This window comes from Periplaneta americana, chromosome 3 (genome assembly GCF_040183065.1).
Source record: "Periplaneta americana isolate PAMFEO1 chromosome 3, P.americana_PAMFEO1_priV1, whole genome shotgun sequence".
Classification (NCBI taxonomy): Eukaryota; Metazoa; Arthropoda; class Insecta; order Blattodea; family Blattidae; genus Periplaneta; species Periplaneta americana.
This window is the reverse complement of record NC_091119.1, coordinates 194142002-194162975: the sequence shown is the minus strand read 5'-3', so window position 1 is coordinate 194162975 and position 20974 is coordinate 194142002. Positions and strand designations below refer to the sequence as shown.

Genomic DNA, 20974 nt, shown 5'->3' with positions numbered 1-20974 from the left:
ATCTGTGCTTCAGTGGCTGACCATGATAATATCTTTGAAAAATATTGGAGTGCAAGAGGTCAAATGACTTTATTGTCAAACGCCTGGCATTAGAAAACAACAACAACAATATAATACTATGTAATTTTTTTTACTTCATTTCATTACTCTTCAATGTATTTTCATATCATGTTTCTCCGAAATGAAATTGTACTTTATTTTTAAATTTATCATTGTTCCGTATTCTCTCCACAATCATATTGTATTTTTAATTTAACCTCTGCTTTGTATTCTGGATCCTAGTGGCCAGCCGTAGATTTCGGCCAGATGTCCCAAATTGTGGAATTTGTGTGTAAACACTTTTAAAATAGCTATATTCTTTTATGCTCGACCATGCCGAAATGTACTAATTATACATCTGGTAGCAGTCCTTTAATGCATGTCATTAAAGTACACCTACTCATTAAAGTACAGGTCTTCAGCCAATGATAACTCATCTTACATGTGTTCAGCCAATGAAAAGTCAGCTTTGTACCGTTATAAAACCGCAAGTATCGATTATTCTCGGATATGCAATCGAAAGAGAATTAGTGAAAAGTCACGGAGGCTGGAAATCCAATACTGTCGCAGAAGGTTATGTTCTGTTACTATATTAATTAGCGTTAATTGTAAATAATATTCAAATAAATTCAATTTGTCATCTCGTTTTTCAATGTCGAATTCAATAATCAAGGTTATAATATTATAATATTATCAAGTTTAACGGGACTACGTCAAGGTCAATGACATTATTGTTCCTCGAAAAAAATCAATACTTTCGCGTCTGCGCACATCTCACAATTCACGACCTAGAACAAGGTCACTTCCGATCTTGTCAGTTACAAATAAAATGTATACATCTGAATACCGGTAATTTCAAGCTAGAAATATGGTCGAGCATAAAAAGTCGTATGAAACTCACCTATAATGGTAATTAAGAAGCTCGTATGAAAATTATGAAACTCGCTTGCGCTCGTTTCATAAATATCCATACTCGATTCTTAATTACTATCATTATAGGCTCGATGCATAATGTACTATTATATACACCCTGTATTTTGATACTTAACATTTCTGAACTGAAACGGTCACTATTACTGTTTACAAGAAGTTGGTAAAAAGGCGAAATAATAATTTAATAATGACCGTGCTGAATCTTGCGACGTGTATGATGTGAATGTATATTTTTTCCATAAGATACCTTTCAATGATCGCTGCAAGATGCCGATGGGAAATGTGGGCGTCGGATCTGTAGTGATCCACAGCCTGAAGTCAGGATGGGGTTTGGTAGCCTGCTCCAGCTCCTTCTCCAAGACTCTCAAGAAAGTTATCAGTAGGTGGCAGTTCTGTAGCATTAGCCACTGTCCTCTATTGGCAGCTGTTTCTAGCATGTTCAAGGCAATCTGACAGAAAGTAAAATAAAGGGAACATAAAAATTTAGCATAACACTCATTAATTAGTTGGAACTTAAATTCTTCATGATGCATTTTTTAACTCCCCGATAAGCAAGCAGATGTTCCTAGAGTAGTATCCTAAAGTTTTAATTAGTTAATTTATTCACTCATTCATGTATCTACATATCCACCAACCCAACCATCATACAGGAGTGAATTGTAAGTAATGTCATTCATTTCAGGGGGTTATTATTTGAGATATTTCAAACGAAAAAGTTTAATACCATTTTGCTCGTTTTTACTTCCGTTCCCAGATAAAAATCGTTTTATATGAAACATTTCATAGCGTGTTCTGAGAAAGTCAATGATGTATTTCCCAATATGCTCAATCAATTTAAGAGAGCGGAGTATTATGATAATAAATGCTTGAAAGAATTTTAGTTTTGCCCTTTAAATGTGCAGAAATTTGATCGGAACGAATGTAATATTTTAAAATTCATTCTCAGAACGAAAAGTTACATTTGTTCGGATCAAATTTGTGCTCATTTAAAGGGCAAAACTAAAATTCTTTAAATCATTTACTATCATAATGCATTGCTCTCTTAAGGGGTTAGGTACAGCTTACAGCAGTAACATTTTTGGAAATATTCAACATTTTTTTCCTCCATTACTGTATCTTGTACAATAATGAAAATTGGTGTGTGTAAAACACTGTCCTTCTATTATAATAAAAAAATTTACATTTAAAAAGAAATATTTATATTTTCTTTTTTTTTTTTTTCAAAATTCAATATGGTGGCAGTTTACTGTGCAGTGATGAAGCTTTTCCCTCATAACTCATTAACTTGTTAACTTTTTCATGTTCTCTCTCTTTTATTTTATTACTGAAACTCATGTCTACTGTATCATGCTCTTTGAACTAAATTCCTTAATAAATATTTTTTTTTATTTTGTGTTGGAAGAAAATACTGATATTTGACCATTTTAAAAAAGAATTTATTTTTTATCAGACAATATATCAAAGATAGAGAAGTGATCTTGCATCACATTGTAGATATGACATGCATAAATACATACAACAAATTTCATTATAGAATGTTGGATAGGTTTTGAGTTATGTGGGAAATGCTTCATCACTGCACGGTGAACTGAATTTTGAAAAAAAAAAAAATGTAAATAATTTTTTTTAAATCGTGAAAATATTTTTGTCATATAGCAGAAAGACAGTGTTTTACACATACTAGTTTTCATTATTCTACAAGATACGGTAATTGAGGGAAAAAATGTTGAATATTTCCAAACTTTTACTGCTGTAAGCTGTACCTAACCCCTTAAATTGACTCTGCATATTGGGAATTATATCAATGACTTCCCTAAAACACGCTGTGAAATGTTTTATATAAAAAACTTTATCTCGAAAATGAAGCAAAAACGAGAAAAATTGCATTAAACTTTTTTTGTTTAAAATATCTCAAAGAATAACCCTCTGAAATTAATGACATTAGTTAAGGTTCACCATGTATGTATGTATGTATGTATGTATGTATGTATGTATGTATGTATGTATGTATGTATGTATGTATGTATGTATGTATGCATGCATGCATGCATGCATGTATGTATGTATGTATGCATGTATGTATGTACGTACGTATGTACGTTTGTATGTATGTATGTATGTATGTATGTATGTATGTATGTATGTATGTATGTATGTATGTACGTACGTACGTACGTATGTATGTATGTGTATGCAGGTATGTATGTATGCAAGTATGCACTGTAGAGATTGAATATGAACATATATTATTTACACAGCACAATAGTTAAGGGGAAATCGCTGTACACTGATTGAAGACTCAAACTGACCAAATCTACTCTTTCGGGATCAAGAATGGAAGTAACATTTTATTTCTTGAATGTCTTTTAGTTCGTGTTTTCTTCCATCACAATTCTTCCTCTTTATACTACTAGAGATTATGTCACACTTTCGAATTTTCAATTCTTTTAAGTCTTACAAAATGTTCCTTTCTCGGAGATCCAGTACTATTCTTTCTTACTTTCATTTGTCAATATCAAATCTTACTGTTTACATGCACGTTTGAAAACATAATTATGAAATTAAATTAGGGACAAACAAAATATATATTAGAAGTACCGTGTATGAAACACGCTATTTCAGTTTTATGTAGGCCCTATTGTGCACTTACAGGTTCCTGTCCTTGGCCTAGGGAGAGGTAGCGGAATTTGGTTCCTCCAAATCCCGAACGATCTGCCAATTTCATTAAATCACTGGTTGGATCAGATCCTGGACTCAGAATGAACACCACAGGCATCAGAGGTGTACTTTGCTCGAATATGACATCCAAGCTGTAAATGATAATTAATATTCAAGTTGTAGCGGTACTTAGCTACGTATTTTATTAAATTTTGGTGTTATTTAAATGTCATAATTACGATATCATTAAAAGTTTGAAAACAAGTTTACATAAGAAAAGAAATATCATTTAAATCTGAGACACATAAGATTTATTTCTCAAAAATCGAATAATATCAAATTAAAATGTTGTTGTTGTTTGTTGTTTTCTAATGCCAGGCGTTTGACAAAGGCGTTTGACAATAAAGTCATTTGACCTCTTGCACTCCAATATTTTTCAAAGATATTATCATGACCAGCCACTGAAGCACAGATTTTGAGGTGTTCCGAATCCATTTCTTGGTTTGAGTTTCACAATGGGCAGTTAGGGGACTGATATATTCCAATTCTATGCAGGTGTTTGGCCAAACAATCATGGCCTGTTGCCAATCTAAATGCAGCTACAGACGATTTTCGTGGTAAATCGGGAATTAACTGTGGATTTTGATGCAGAGAGTTCCATTTTTTCCCTTGGGATTGAGTTATCAAATTTTGTTTGTTGAAGTCTAAGTATGTAGATTTAATAAATCTCTTCACAGAGTAATACGTAGATTTAGTAACAGGTCTGTAAGTAGCAGTGCTGCCCTTCTATGCTAAAGCATCCGCATTCTCGTTTCCCAGGATTCCAAAATGGGATGGTATCCATTGGAATACAATTCTTTTATTGAGTGATATTAATTGAGAGAGCATTTTAGTTATTTCTGCTGTTTGAGATGAAGGTGTGTGTTTAGAGACGATTGATAGAATAGTTGCTTTGGAGTCTGACAATATAACTGCATTCCTAAATTTACTGATATGGCATAGAAGATTCCTGAGACTTTCCCTTATTGCAATGATTTCACCATCAAAACTTGTTCCTTATCCAAGAGATCTATAAAGTGAGAAGAGACAGCACGTAACACCTGCACCGGCACCTTGTTCTCTGGAGATCAAGGATCCGTCGGTGTATAAATGAAGCCAGTTTTGTGGAGGGTACCTAATATTAATTGTCTCTAAAGACAATTGTTTCAGTATTTCAGTGTTTACTTCTGATTTCAGTATTTCTTCTGTTAAATTTAGATTATATTCTATATTTAATAGAGTTAAAGGGTTTGGTTTAATTTGTAAGTTTTCTTTTAAATTCGGGATATTGATTTTCTGTTTTAATTCTTGAACAATGGATATGAAACTTTTTTGAGTTTTCAATCTACAGAGAGGACTGTATGAATGCCAATTGTTTCCTGGTAATCTGATAAGTTTTTCATATTGAATCAGTGCTTTTTCTTGTATTGTCATTTTGATGCTGTTAATATTAGTGAGGAATCTCATAGAATCTATTGGAGTTAAAATGTGATCGCCATCTTATTTTCAGTCATTGATATTCTTCACACCCATGCTGTCTGCAGCAAAGTGATAAATTTCCCGGTTCCCTGACTAACTGGTAGCTTCAATTTACAAGTGTTTTAAGTTTTTAATAATAGTAGATAAAACAAATTCGAGTGTTCTGAGATGAAACTATTATTTTGGAGCATAAATGTGCAAAAAAAGGAGTAGCCAAATGAGTTGATTTGTTACATTTCAAATTAAAGTTTGCTAAACCAAAACGAAAAGTGTCAGTTGATAAATCTCATTATTTCACGAGTGAAGTGATGTTTCTATGCAAAATAATTTTAACAAAAAAATAATTTGTAGAAGTACCTTGATTTCAATGTGAAACGCTTATGCTGGAGTGTCAATTGAATAATATCTCACGAAAATATTAACATCTGATGTCAATTGCTTAGTAACGGCAATGAATTACTTCACATTATTCAGCCGTCAGTTGCTCAGTAACGGCAATGAATTACTTCACATTATTCAGCCGTCAGTTGCTTAGTAACGGCAATGAATTACTTCACATTATTCAGACGTCAGTTGCTCAGTAACGGCAATGAATTACTTCACATTATTCAGACGTCAGTTGCTCAGTAACGGCAATGAATTACTTCACATTATTCAGACGTCAGTTGCTCAGTAACGGCAATGAATTACTTCACATTACTCAGACGTCAGTTGCTCAGTAACGACAATGAATTACTTCATATTATTCAGACGTCAGTTGCTCAGTAACGGGAATGAATTACTTCACATTATTCAGACGTCAGTTGCTCAGTAACGGCAATGAATTACTTCACATTATTCAGACGTTAGTTGCTCAGTAACGGCAATGAATTACTTCACATTATTCAGACGTCAGTTGCTCAGTAACGGCAATGAATTACTTCACATTATTCAGACGTCAGTTGCTCAGTAACGGCAATGAATTACTTCACATTATTCAGACGTCAGTTGCTCAGTAACGGCAATGAATTACTTCACATTATTCAGCCGTCAGTTGCTCAGTAACGGCAATGAATTACTTCACATTATTCAGACGTCAGTTGCTCAGTAACGGCAATGAATTACTTCACATTATTCAGACGTCAGTTGCTCAGTAACGGCAATGAATTACTTCACATTATTCAGACGTCAGTTGCTCAGTAACGGCAATGAATTACTTCACATTATTCAGACGTCAGTTGCTCAGTAACGGCAATGAATTACTTCACATTATTCAGACGTCAGTTGCTCAGTAACGGCAATGAATTACTTCACATTATTCAGACGTCAGTTGCTCAGTAACGGCAATGAATTACTTCACGTTATTCAGACGTCAGTTGCTCAGTAACGGCAATGAATTACTTCACATTATTCAGACGTCAGTTGCTCAGTAACGGCAATGAATTACTTCACATTATTCAGACGTCAGTTGCTCAGTAACGGCAATGAATTACTTCACATTATTCAGACGTCAGAAATAGCCTTCTTTTCTACAAGGCCTACTCATTTCTTACACATAGCCAGCTACATAAAATTTCACTTTAAATTTCTTATACTTGGATCTCTTATGGCAATGTTAATTCTCTATGTAGGCCCCCTACTAAATTTTGAAATACACATGATATATTGTTGTTGTCGTTGTTTTCTAATGCCAGGCGTTTGACAATAAAGTCATTTGACCTCTTGCACTCCAATATTTTTCAAAGATATACATATGATATGTACACTCATATAACTTATTATATAAATGTTGAAATGTGTTTTGTTCCCGTTAGTTGGCCATACTGTTTATGACTTTAATGACAGACTTTGTGGTATATTTTTTTTAAATATATTTAGTATCATGTGTTTATATATAACTTATTATATTTTCTTTACATGTTAGGAAGGAATTTCTGAAATTATGTTCTCTGTTTTGAATACTTCGATTATACTCTTAAAGTCTTTAAGAGCACAGTGCAGAAAGACTTCCGCCCGCCCTTAGGAACGTAATATAGGCCTATGTGCAGTATAGTTGAAACACCTTATCACTGGAGGGGTTATGTACTCCTCTCCCATGATTTCAGTGATGTAATTGGTGACAGCACGGTATACTCTGTCCACACGGAAGCATCTAAGCAGCATCAGTTTCTGGAAGGCATTCGTCTTCTCAGAGTACTTGTCAGGGAATTCCACAGCCTCAGGATTGTCCAGGTCGAACCACTGCAGAGTGAACCAAAATTAACTAATTTTACCAAATAAAAATAAGATTGAGATTATGATCAGTGTTCTTTCACGGTAAATTTACGTTGCTTTCATACGAAAGTTAAACTTTCACCGAATAATTTAGAGGTTGTGTTTATCATTGAGGTGCATTCACGTTCGCGACTATTAGCTCACTCTGCCGACCATAATAAGTACTTACTGAAAATGTTCACATTCAGCTGTGATAGTAACTAAATACAGGGTGTTTCAGGAGGAATAGTAAATATTTTAGGGGGTGATAGTATGGACTGTTCTGGGTAAAAGAGTTCATATGAACTTGTGTCCAATTTTTATTGGGTACAGAGATACAGCTGTTAAAATGTAACCCAAGAAGGTGTTAAGCAAAGGCAAATGATTATGTTCATAGTTGATTTTCATAAATTCCACCACCGACTTCAATGCACTTTCAACTTCTCTTGACAACACCACGTTGTCTCTTCTGAGGTCGTCTTGGCGTTCTTTTATGAGGGCAGCATTATTCATAATCCGAACGATTAAATCGCCTCTTGTGTTTACTTTCTCTTTGAAGACTTCGCCTTTCAACCATCGCCACAGGCAAAAATCTAAAGGGGTAACGTCCGGGGACTTTGGTGGCCAAACAAAGTGATCATATTTGCCGATCCATCTTCCGGGGAATGTTAGATTTAGATTATATATCACCTGATGACTAGAATGTGTAGGGGCTCCGTCATGCTGGAAAAACATACACATCCTTGTAGCCAAAGGAACCTCTTCCAATAATGCTGGAGCTCGTTAGAAAGTCTAGATAACGATGTCCTGTAAGACGATGCGGTAACACAGCAGGTCCAAACAACTGATTGTCTATCATACTACACTACACATTTGCAGAGAAGCGTTCTTGAAAATGTGTTTCCACAATGGCATGTGGGTTTTCTTCGGACCACTGATGTGAGTTAAGAGTATTATTGATACCGTCACGAGTGAAAGTGGCTTCTTCAGTGAAGAGTAAGAATGGGATTACTCGGCGATTGAACGTAATCATTTGCCTTTGCTTAACACCTTCTTGGGTTACATTCTTACAGCTGTATCTCTGTACCCAATAAAAATTGGACACATGTTTATATGAACTTTTTTACTCAAAACCATACTGTCAACCCCCTAAAATATTTACTATTCCTCCTGAAACACCCTGTGTAGTTAAGGCTACAATAACTTGAAACGATTTAATATTTTAATACGGTCATGTTATCTTCATAATTATGGTCATAATAATATTTTTTGTGTTTTAAAACAATATAAATGTTGAAAGAAATTAAAGCAATGAAAGTAAATGAAGACATAGGCTACTGTCATTGTAAATAATTTTTTGTTTCTTTTTACATCCTTATTACAGTTTGTCATAGCATTTAATCAACATTTTTGAGGGCACATATTCTTATGTAGAATACGTCAAATACAGTACATTTGTGTCTTAGAACTTAAATATTCAGGTATTGTAGGTGGTATCTTTGTACAGATATACCTACAGGGACCGGCAGAGGAAGGGCGATTTTAAGGAACGTATATCTCTCACAACACAGTTAGGGGGCGACAAACCGCGCGCACATTCTTTTACTACTACATAATATAATATAATTTAGTCATCATGGAAATGTGGAGCGGTTCACAATGTGCTTTTGCAATTAAACGCTTTGCAAGAATAACAACAGTATGGGGCTACTAGGCGTTAATTTCGTCATTTTAATTTATGCGCCATGATCCTGTCTCATCTTCTCATGCGACTTACATTTTCATGCATACAACATTCAGGCGGTACATCGCGATATTCTCAACTGAGGACGTTTTGTGAGGAGATTTTAAATCGTATGGATGAAGATGAATACTTTATTGACACTTTGTGAATATCTGACGAAGCACATTTCCATTGACATCCTTTTGCAGAAATAAATGAGAGACTAATTACTTCATGATCTAATATATGTCAATTTGAAAAGAAAATTAATTGTTGAGCCAATAAGCAACTATTTATAATCGTCCATTAGGCCTACTCTTCCGGACCATGTAATAAAGATCGTGTGATCTGTGAGATACTTCAAGGGAAGATCGGTTATGATGAAGGTTTCATCTAGTAATTTTACTTATCTAGCCATTCTCAGTTCATCAGTTCATAATTAACTTACCTTTGAGTGGATGAATGGACTTAAAGCTGGTAATTCGTTTAATATAGGCCTACTTGTAATAGTAATTTGCAATTCATTTTTGTGTTCAGATAAGTCTAGTAATATAATGAAAAATATGTAAGTTCAATCATAAGACTTATCTCTTTGCAAATATTTATTTGCTATGAAGGTATAAAATATATAGGGTAAACTAGGGTCTGTTGGACAGTCGGGCATGTTGGATACTCCGTACTTTAACGTGTTACTACGCCACTTATGGGCACCACATTCAGCTAGAAGTCAATGACGGAAGTAGCCACGAGTGGGGCTACTTCCGTCATTGACTTCTAGCTGAATGTGGTGCCCATAAGTGGCGTAGTAACACGTTAAAGTACGGAGTGTCCAACATGCCCGACTGTTCAACAGACCCTAGTTTACCCTAAACGTTTTCGCCTTATTGGGCATCATCAGATATAATAAAATACGTGATCTGGAACTTGAGTAAATTGACAAATGAACAATATAATATATATGGCAAATGGATCTTCATGAGTTTTATGTATGGAGTTATAAGTAAAGTTTGTTAGAACTAATTTCAATACAGTGTGAGCTCGAAGGAATCGAAAAATAGTTGCGTATACATATAACTCATGTTACAAGTATATATACATGGTAAATGATAAGTAGTTAAATTATGCAGGTAACAGCGATGTTAAAAACTTTAATTAAAATATGATTATAAATAAAAGTAACAAGATGTCATGGATTTAAAATTTACGAAGAATAAAATGTTTTAAAATTACTAGATGATCAGTTATTATTAATACAATGTTGCAATTAATAAATCTTGTGCTTTATGTTGTCAATTGATCATTATCGAAAATTATATGCTTGTGGAATTTGCTGTGTGATGTAGTATGTATATGCCTGGATTTACATATGATATTCTATCTGGATTAATGCGTGCTATAAATGGTGGTCATGGGTAGTTTGCTATGTGTAGACATAGTTAACGAGAGCTATATATGTAGATAATTTGTGTGTGTATGTCCCTATTTGTAGAAGTGTGTTGCTTGGTGGTTTGATGCGTAAATATTTGCAAAGAGAGAAATCTTATGATTGAACTTACATATTTTTCATTATACTTGTAATAGGCCTAGTAGCTTTTGTTGGTAGATAAAGAATATTGAAGCATTTAATTTAGAATCGTCTTACCTCTTTCCACATATCAACGTGGAGTTGAATATCGTCTGGAAGATGGTCAAACTGCTGCGGGAAATCTGTGGAGAGTTTTATTATGTCTTCCCATCCCTAGAAAAGTAAATGTAGAAAAATTAACATGTTTAGTTTATTTGTAACTAACTTATTAAGAAAAATGCGGGGAAGCCACCGGCGTAGCTCAGTAGGCTAAGGCGCTTGCCTGCCGATCCGGAGTTGCGTTCGGACGCGGGTTCGATTCCCGCTTGGGCTGATTACCTTGTTGGGTTTTTTCCGAGGTTTCATCCAACCATAAGGCAAATTTCAGGTAATTTCTGGCGAATGCTCGGCCTCATCTCGCCAAATATCATCTCGCTATCATCAATCCCATCGACGCTAAATAACCTCGTAGTTGATCAGCGTCGTTAAATAACCAAGTAAAATAAAAATGAGGGGAAGTATTTAGAAAATGCTTACAGTAAAACTGATCAGAACGGCATTTTATATTCGAAACTGCATTGTTTAAAATTCATAAAGATAGTTCTGAGTGGAAACCATAAAAATAGTTCTGATAATTGGTAAAGCTCCCATATTTTCGGTAAATTTTACTAGATGGTGAGAAGGTGTGCTTCTGTAGCCACCTTCGTATTGCGTCATTTAGATTATGAACGCAAAGGGTGCTATTCATAGACATTTCGCAGCACGCGCTACGAGCGTACTAAGCTAGCCCCGGCTATCCACTTGTTACTTGTACAGAATTCAAATCATATCCTATCGCTAACACTGGTTTATGAATAAGAAAAACGCTGATCATCCACCGAAAGCCCGCGCTAAAAATGTCTATGAACACGGCCATTAGTGTTTCCCTGATTTTATAATTTAGGATGAGACCTAATCTTGTTATTCCTGCGATGGATCTGAGATTTGAGATATCTCATTTCATGAGTTTGGATCTTACTTTCTTCTTTCCTTGTAAACGTCCAGTTCTCGCTCCTATAGAACCCACAAGCCATTGCCATTGCCTTACACAATTATAATCATAGTGGCTATTTTTTTATTTTACTTTTTCAAATTTATTTCTATTTTTCCACACATTTGATTACAATTCTCAATTTTATGACTAATATGTATTTCACAGAAGGGTAATAAGTGACACTGCAAACGTTTAAAACTTGTTACTTGTACTATTACCTGTTCTTCAAAACTATCTTAGTTTTAAGTGGGTCTTTACTACAAAACGTCACGCCTTTGTTCCCTTCTTCCGACGTTATACAATATTATGATTTTTTACTGTATTATTTATTTATTTGTTTATCTGTCTGTCTGTCTGTCCATTCATTCATTCATTCATTCGGTCGTTAGTCATATCGTCAGTTTATTTTTTATTTAATTATTTATTTTATTTTATTATTATTTATTATTTATTTATTTTATTATTTATTTATTTTATTATTTATATTATATATATTTATTTATTCATTCATTCATTCATTCATTCATTCATTCATTAGTATTGAAAGCACAACAATTTTATAACACATGCCGAATTGCTGACCTTGTTTTACAGCAAATTTACGACACCGCTGACGTAGAATCTATGAGGATGAAATACGCGTATGAGGAATATTCCGGGGTTCCCACTTGGAACAAGAGCAGTAAGTAATATACCTACATAATGTAAGACCCGAACCTGCAAACATTATTAGCTGCACGTCTTAATTCCCTGATCTAGTATGACAGGCATACTGCTGCCTTTTGCATTCGAGATACGATTACGAATAGGCTACTGTGTTTACAGAATTGACTGTGAAGGCTCATTCACAATTAAAATTAAACATAACCTAAGCGTTAACTTAACATTACAGTAAAATCAAGAAGCGATACCATCATTCACGATGGGAACATAAACATAACAGCAAACATACTTGGTAACCATGGAAACATAACAACGACGCCATTTCCTCATATTCTGTCGTATGCTTCAGCGCTCCACGTTTGTGTTCTGTTTGAAAATCACGTAAGCGTAAGAATGAAAGTTTGGAGTTTGTAAACTTTCATGTTAACGTCTTACGGTAATGTTTATGTTAATGCTTATGTGAATCTTTGTGAATGATCCCATTTGGTAGCCTGGGCGCAAACTTCTGTGTTTATGTTACGGTTATGTTTAATTTTCATTGTGAATGAGCCATGAATGTGCAGGATTGTATAACTTCGTATAAATAAGGGGCAGGTGACACCGGTAGACAGTCCAAATATAAATTACACATAATCGCCAAGTTCAGGCAGTATCGTTAAATAAACTGTTGCCATTGCAGAGGTGAGACAAATTAAAGTCAGATCGAGGTCAAATTTAGGAAAAACATTCAAAATTTGTTTTTTATTCCAAATGATTATGTGGACTTTTCTACGTAATTATGTATGTAATTTATTTTTAAAATGTTAATTATAAGTGTTTTTAATTACGTAATACGTTTTATGTGTCTAATTACTTTTTGTCTCATCTCGCACTATTACATAATAATAGAAATATCTCTGGAACTATTTGGCACAAAAGGTTGTGGTGTGACGTGTTTTGTAGCGGAATGTTTTTTTGTCCTAAGTTGGCAGTACTGTTTATAACTTTAATGGCAGACTTTGTTGTACATGTTCAAAATATTATATTTAGTACCACGTGTTTTTGAAAATGTAAGTTCTTCTAATGTTTACTTTGTCGCTCATTTTCTGGGAAGTTAAAAATTCACAACATAGAAACCTTTTCCTCAGCTAAAAACCATGAAATTTCTATAGCTTATCTACATTATTTCATTGATGCTGAACTCTAGTTTCAAGTCATTTGTATAAAAACTTTGTTCTGCTTAAATATCGATATAATTTTATTTCTTTTATAGTAGTCTGTTACAAAAAATGAAAACTAATTATTTCCTCAAAGCACACTTTCTAAACAAGAGCTCAACACCTTTATGATAATAGAGAGAAAATAGTGACTTTTCATGGAGATATCTATACCGTACCACTTTTTGAGATTAAGGTATTAAGATGATTAATTTAACATTGGCAATAAAGAGCGTCCGATCTCTCCTTAATATTAGGGGAAACAAAATGTGTTGAAAACTTTCTCTCGCAATTTGGCGATTTGATTGAAGGAATCTGGATGAAACTCACGTTGGGCGTTATCCACTTGGCCGGGCACTGCCTCTCCGACTTGACCAGGGAGACGCTCCCCTTGATGAAGAAGTCTAGTTCCTCCTGGAGCACAACCCCACGGCTCTGTTCCAGCTTCATGGTAATCTGGAACGAGTACAGCAGCTTGTGCTTCTCGAACATGCCTGAAGACAAACCATAATACAGTGAGTCCCAGAGAAACTTTCCCGGTGTTTCTGTTGACCACCTAGCGGCAGGTTCCTCCAAGCTACAGCCGTTGCTTGCATCCACGGACACACGGCGCTTCGCCGGATTAAAACTTAAGGTTGGTTCACAATAAACCGGAAACGGAAGCGAGAACGAGAACGGAAATATTGTTAAAATAAATGTATTTAAATGCGAGCATTCACAGTTAACTTCACATTTAAATGCTCACATTTAAATGCATATATTTTAACATTATTTTCGTTCTCGTTGTATCCGTTTCCGGTTTATTGTGAACCAGTCTTTACGTGCTATTATAATATTAAAATAGGCAGGCAAACAAAGCAATTAAATATGAAGAAAAGGCGCTGTGAATCCAGAAAATGCACAATTATTGGCACTGTAAGTTTAAGAAAAGGGATAATACGGTATATTTTATCCATGACTGGTATCTAAACTGGTCTTCATTTCATCTTCGTTAGCAACCTAAACAATGGCTTTATTCACAGCCCCTGCAGTGAATGAAAAACTTTTTTTGTATGATCGTATTTTTGTTGTATTTAATAGCAATTGTTGTTAGGCCTTGAAAGTTAGAATTCCCACACAGAAATTTGTTGCTATTTAAATATGCGTCGATTAAATTCCAAACGAGGCTTTTGAACTTCATTAATATGTGTTGTAAAAATGGACATTTACCAGAAGAATGGAATATTGCATTGATATGCCCGATTTTTAAAAAGGGAGATCGAACTAAATGTGATAAAGTTAAAAGAAATTTGCTATGGGAAATAATGATTAAAAACGGTTTTCCTCAACATCTTGTAAGAGTAATACAAAGTATGTTTTTTTTTTATCCAATGCCACCAGGTTGTCTTTTCGACATTTCTGGTCTTCTCTCCTGGCCGTGGCTTAGTTGTAACTCACTTCTGAGGTTGGGGCGCCTGGAAGGCGGAGTTACATTACCCCGATGATGTGATAGGATGATTATGATAATGTGGTGCCAGGAGAGGTCTTAAATCTAAACTTAACCTAAATTCCAGACCATGGACGAACACAGGAATAATCCCCTTTAAGGAAAAATTCGAACCCGGGACCTCATGAACTATAGCCAGAAGCTCTGACCACTAGACCATGAGGCTGGTCAATACAAAGTATGTTGTTGTTGTTTTCTAATGCCAGGCGTTTGACAATAAAGTCATTTGACCTCTTGCACTCCAATATTTTTCAAAGATATTATCATGACCAGCCACTGAAGCACAGATTTTGAGGTGTTCCGAATCCATTTCTTGGTTTGAGTTGCACAATGGACAGTTAAGGGACTGATATATTCCAATTCTATGCAAAGTATGTATACAAATACGAAGTTTAAATTGGAGAAATCCATAGAAGAGAATAATTTAGTAGAGATTAATTAGGAGTACGACAGGGGTGTCCACTATCGCCTACCCTATTTAATATATATATATATACGATGGTAGACTATGCTTGAAACACATTTTAAAATAAAAGGGAGAAACATTGATACACTGTTGTTTGCTGACGACCAGATCTTAATTGCAGATTCGAAAGATAATTTACAAAGAGCCATACATGAATTAAATAGTATTACAAGTGAATATAATCTTCAAATCTCATATGAAAAAACGAAAATAATGGCTCTTAAAGGAAGAGATCTGTTAAGAGCAAAAATTTGCATAAATAATAAGCCCATTCAACAACAAAGTGATTTTAATTATCTTGGTTACATTGTGTCATACACCGGTAACAGAGATGTGCAAAATAAATTAAACAAATTCCAAGCACTATGTGGTACAATAAAAAGAACTTTTAAAAATTGTAATAGTGCAACACTGTTAAAACTTTACAAAGTAATGGCGATCCCAACCTTGCTTTATGGGTGTGAAAGTTGGGTCTTGACTATCTCACAACAGAAGAAAATAGAGGCTGCTGAGATGAAATTTTTTAGACAGGTGGCAGGTTATAAAATCATAGACAAAAAGAGAAATGAAGATATTAGAAAATAATTGGAAATTCAGAGTCTAAATGAAACAATCATTGAATATAGACAAAGATGGCAAGATCATATACAAAGAATGGATGAATATCGTATACCACAAATAATAAATAAGTATAAACCTGTAGGTAGAAGAAATGTCGGCAGGCCACGGATGAGATGGTCGGATCAGTTTTCTTGAAGACCGAACGAGCCACAAGGCTTATGCCGTGATGAAGATGATGATGATGAAATTTGTTGCTAGGGAAACCATTCTTCATAACATAAAACTATACCCATTACAGTACACGTCTTATTGTTAATTACCATTACAGTAAGTTTTTCGAAAAGAAATGTATACCCTTTTCTTCTTGTGCCCAGACTTTATGAGAAAAAGGACGTGGAAGATGAATAAGAAGAAAGAAAATAGAGGAATCAAGAGAGAAGGGTATAGAATAGAGCTGACCTGTACATCCGTAATCGTAGACGTTTTTGGTGAGCGTGTTGATGATGTTGACGAGGCGTTTCTTAAGAATGGTGTCGGGCAGCGACTTGCGCAGGGAGTACACGAACACCCCCATGTAGGCGGACAGCGAGTACTGGTACATGGAGTTCACTCCTGCCATATCCGAGAGCACGAAGAACAAAATGGCTCCCCTCTTCGCGACGGGCCTGTAGCCGTCTCTGAGCTTGTCGATGTCTTTGGCGGTGGAGACGGCCAACTCCAGCTTCGTCTTCACCTGATGACATAGCGAGAACATTGCAGTGTTTTTTTTGTTACTTAACGATGCTGTATCAACTACTGGGTTTGTTAATGACGGAGAAAAATTCGCTCCGGCGTCGGAGATCGAACCCTAACGCACTTGGTGCTCTACTGCTGAGCTACGCCGAGGCTCATCCACAGCATCGGTTCGAATCTTTTTCCTTTGGTTCTTTCCTTTTGTGATCTTTTATTCGTCATTAACAAAAACCATAACAGAGAATTTATCCTCTGATTGAGGTTTTGGCTGATATGTACATCTATTATCAGGCAGTACATCTCACTTGACGATATACTCGTATATCATAGGAAGAACAATCATTGTTTATATACATCTGAAGTCTGACTAGTGTAGGCTAATATATAGCTAATCGGCAATGTATATAATGGAGGGAGAAAGGAACTGGCCATCCTACCCCATTATCTCCTGGCCTAGTTGCCTCATAAGTGGTGCCTTCGTGTTAACACTTGTGAGGTTCAGACCTGTCTTCTGACAGTTGACTAAACAACCAACAACAGAGAATTTTGTAGCACCAAAAAATTAATATACTTCACATAAATTACTGGGTTATTTAGCGTCGATGAAATTGGTGATAGCGAGATTGTATTTGGCGAATTGAGGCTGGGGATTCGCCATAGATTACCTGATATTCCCCTAACCGTTGGAAAATCGAACCCACGCCCGATCGCAGCTCCGGTTCAGAAAGCAAGAGTCTCTGCGGAATGAGCTACGCCGGTGGCTACATCGCGGTGTTAAAATAGTTATGCGGCAATACAGTTTATATCTAACATAGATTAATTGTACAGTAGATCGCTTATCTATTTATAAATGTTTAAATATTTACCTATCTATTTAAATATTTATTTATATATTTATTTAAATATTTATTTATTTGTTTAAATGTTTACTTAAATGTTTATTTTAATAAGTATGTATGTTTCTATTTAATTCTTTCTTTATGTCGTTCTTTATTTCTTAATTTTTTATTTCTTTGCTTCTTTCTATATTTCTTTCTATATTATTTATGTATATATTTCCTTTATTTATTTATTTACTTATTTTATTTCTTCATTTCTTTCTTTCTTTCTTTATGTCTTTATTTCTTTGTTTATTTATTTATACATTCATTCCTTTCTTTCTTTATTCATTTCTTTCTTTCTTTCTTTATTCATTTCTTTTTTTCTTTATTCGTTTCTCTATGTATTTGCTTATTTATTTCTCTGTTTCCTACTTTATTTATTTATCTATTTATTCATTCATTCATTCATTTCTCGTTTTTCTTTATTCGGTTCTTTCTTTCCTTCTTTCTTTATTTCTTTCTTCCTTCCTTTATTAATTTCTGTCCTTATTTATTTACTTACTTACTTACTTACTTACTTACTCATTCATTCATTCATTCATTCATTCATTCATTCATTCATTCATTCATTCATTCATTCATTCATTCATTCATTCATTCATTTCTTTCTTTATTCAGTTCTTTCTTTATTCTTTCATTTCTTTATTTCTTTGTTTCTTTTTTCTTTATTCGTTTCTCTATTTATTTACTTATTTATTTCTCTATTTCCTTCTTTATTTATATATTCATTTCTCTTTTTTCTTTATTCGGTTCTTTCTTTCCTTCTTTCTTTATTTCTTTCTTCCTTCCTTCACTCTTTTCTGTCCTTATTTATTTATTTACTTACTTACTGACTGACTGACTTATTTATTTATTATTAATTAATTAATTAATTAATTTATTTATTTATTTATTTATTTGAATACAGTATTCTGATGACATTTTCTCGGACATATACATGTTCAGATTTCTAAACTGTTGTTTTATTACTTCGGTTTAGACTATAGAAGTTATAGAAGTTTTGTATTCAATATTACATTTATAATGACGCCATGATCAAAATATAACAACGAAACACAAAACAATAAAACAAACACGTGTTCATGCAATGATCGGAATTCTGTGAACCCCTGTCACATTTTTCTAATTATCTTTAAGAGTGTAATTTACCTCGGCAGCTTTGGACTTTGTTTCCTCTAACGTCGTAACTAACTCCGTATTATCTAACATGTTCCCAGTGGTGGTCGACAGTTCTCTCAACAGGGAGTCCTCTAGGTCTTTCAGCAGATTCTTATTCTGGAATGTCTCTTCTATTAGGTTTTCCCTTTGCTCTTCGAGGTCCGATCTCTCGTTGCGCACCACCACACTCAGCAGCTGATCTTCTAAGCCCTATGCACAATAAAATAATTATTATATACCATATTTTTAACTTTATTCACGTGGCATTTCTTTTTTTCACTGACGTAGTTGAAAATGAGCAACTATATTGTAATATGAGCACTGCAGGTGATTCAGAAGTGTATACAGATGGGAGTAAGGGGGTCCTGGACTCTCCGAAAATTAAATTTCTATTAAAATAGAGAATTATGAGTAAGTTGACCAATTTCATAAATTTTCTTACCTGGATGATTTCATCGGAACTCTACAAGAACGATTCCAGCCACACAAAGAAACAATTATTTCTCTTCCGAATGTTCTACCACAGCTGTCAAAAACCTGTTCCTATTCCGCACTATAGCCAGCAGTAGTCATTTAAATATTTTTGTGCAAAGTAGCATAAAGAATGTCTACCAAGATGCACACACACACACGAATGTGACATACATTTACTTGTGAAGTTCTTTTGTAAACATTGGAGCCGCTGGAATTTATTTAGGGGTCAAGGAAACCGTGGTTTCATATTATATTTCCAAGTAATACTGATCAACAATATCACCTCTATAGTTAAAAAATTGAGAAATAGGTTTGGCTTTATAGAATATTACTTACGGTACGAAAAACAGTATGAATCTCAAAGATTTATATTATGAGAATGACATTTTATGTATTAACGAAGACAGTATCGTGCGTAATGTATGTACAATTGAAATAAAAACCAGAACAACTCAGGCTATAGAGAAACATTGCATCAGTACATCACACAGGAAATGCGTTGAAATTAAATCTGAGGAACCATCTACATCATCATCATCATCATCATCATCATCATCATCATCATTTAGTTGTGCGGGTCTAACGCCACGTGCAACATGATGCTCAGTACAAATATTCCTCTAAAGAAATTGAGTGATCCCCATTTTAGAGGTTTTCTTCAGAAATTCTCTCGATACAAAAACTGTTTAAGCGATAGGCGAAGACGATTCAGCTTCGACAACTTACGAGAATATATCGTCGTTTACTGCAACGCTGGTAATTTCATCGATGATGACGAGGACTGAACCTTTCAAGGTATGTACTACAGTACGTTATTTTTCTTTTCCTTCTGACTGTACGGAGATACAGTAGCATGTTGACGTCGTCTGTTTACGTTTAAAACCTGTTCAGCCAATGGTCTGAATGAAAAAAATGTAACATATAGTAAATGTGCACTTACATTCAACAATAAGTCATCCCGTATCCACTGTCTAACTATTAGTAACTAATATCTCCCTATTGGCCTATAGGGTTTCCAATAAACTTTGGGACACTCCCGTAACTAGAGTATTTTAGTGCATCTAAAAGATGTAAAAGCTTATATAAGGGAAAGTATCTATGAAATATGAACATCAGAAGTGATATTTACATTGGATTAAGCAATTTTGATATGACAGACTTACCGAAACTGTGACAGTGTAATTGATGACTGTAGCTTTGGCGTACACAGCCGGGTTGAAAGCAGGGTTCGACAGCTTGGTTGTCAAGTACATCCGGAAATTCGGATCATAATCCACTTCCTTGTCTCCCAGAACTATGAACGCGCGTCCGCCTTGAACTGAAAAGAAAATTCGTTTCGAACATGTGTATTTTACTGCTGTTGGGACAGTGTTGAATTCAGACATTTTCCCAGGGGGATTTATAGTTTACCGGAGGGAGGTGAGACAGATACCAAAAAAATAAATGTACGAAAAGTAAATAAATAAATAAGTAAATTAATTAAATAATCAATTAAATAATGAGTAAATAAATAAATTAGTAGCCTAAATAAGCAAATGAGTAAATATGTAATTGAGTAAATAAATAAATAAATAAGTAAATTAGTGAATAAATGAGTAAATTAGTAAATAAATAAATAAATGAGTATATAAATGAATGGGTAAATAAGTAAATAAAT

At 34.5% G+C, this 20974-nt stretch overlaps 1 protein-coding gene across 1 annotated transcript in view; it reads right to left on the bottom strand.

Annotated features, from left to right (window-relative positions):
* Dhc98D (Dynein heavy chain at 89D) overlaps positions 1–20974 on the bottom strand; it is a 192204-nt gene that overhangs the window by 43671 nt on the left and 127559 nt on the right. The window contains exons 40-47 of the mRNA XM_069822419.1: positions 20481–20635; positions 18835–19053; positions 16532–16805; positions 13890–14053; positions 10746–10841; positions 7190–7368; positions 3623–3782; positions 1220–1421 (exon numbers count right to left, since the gene is read on the bottom strand). Coding sequence (XP_069678520.1) covers positions 1220–1421; positions 3623–3782; positions 7190–7368; positions 10746–10841; positions 13890–14053; positions 16532–16805; positions 18835–19053; positions 20481–20635 — 1449 coding nt within the window. The remainder of the gene's footprint in view (positions 1–1219; positions 1422–3622; positions 3783–7189; positions 7369–10745; positions 10842–13889; positions 14054–16531; positions 16806–18834; positions 19054–20480; positions 20636–20974) is intronic.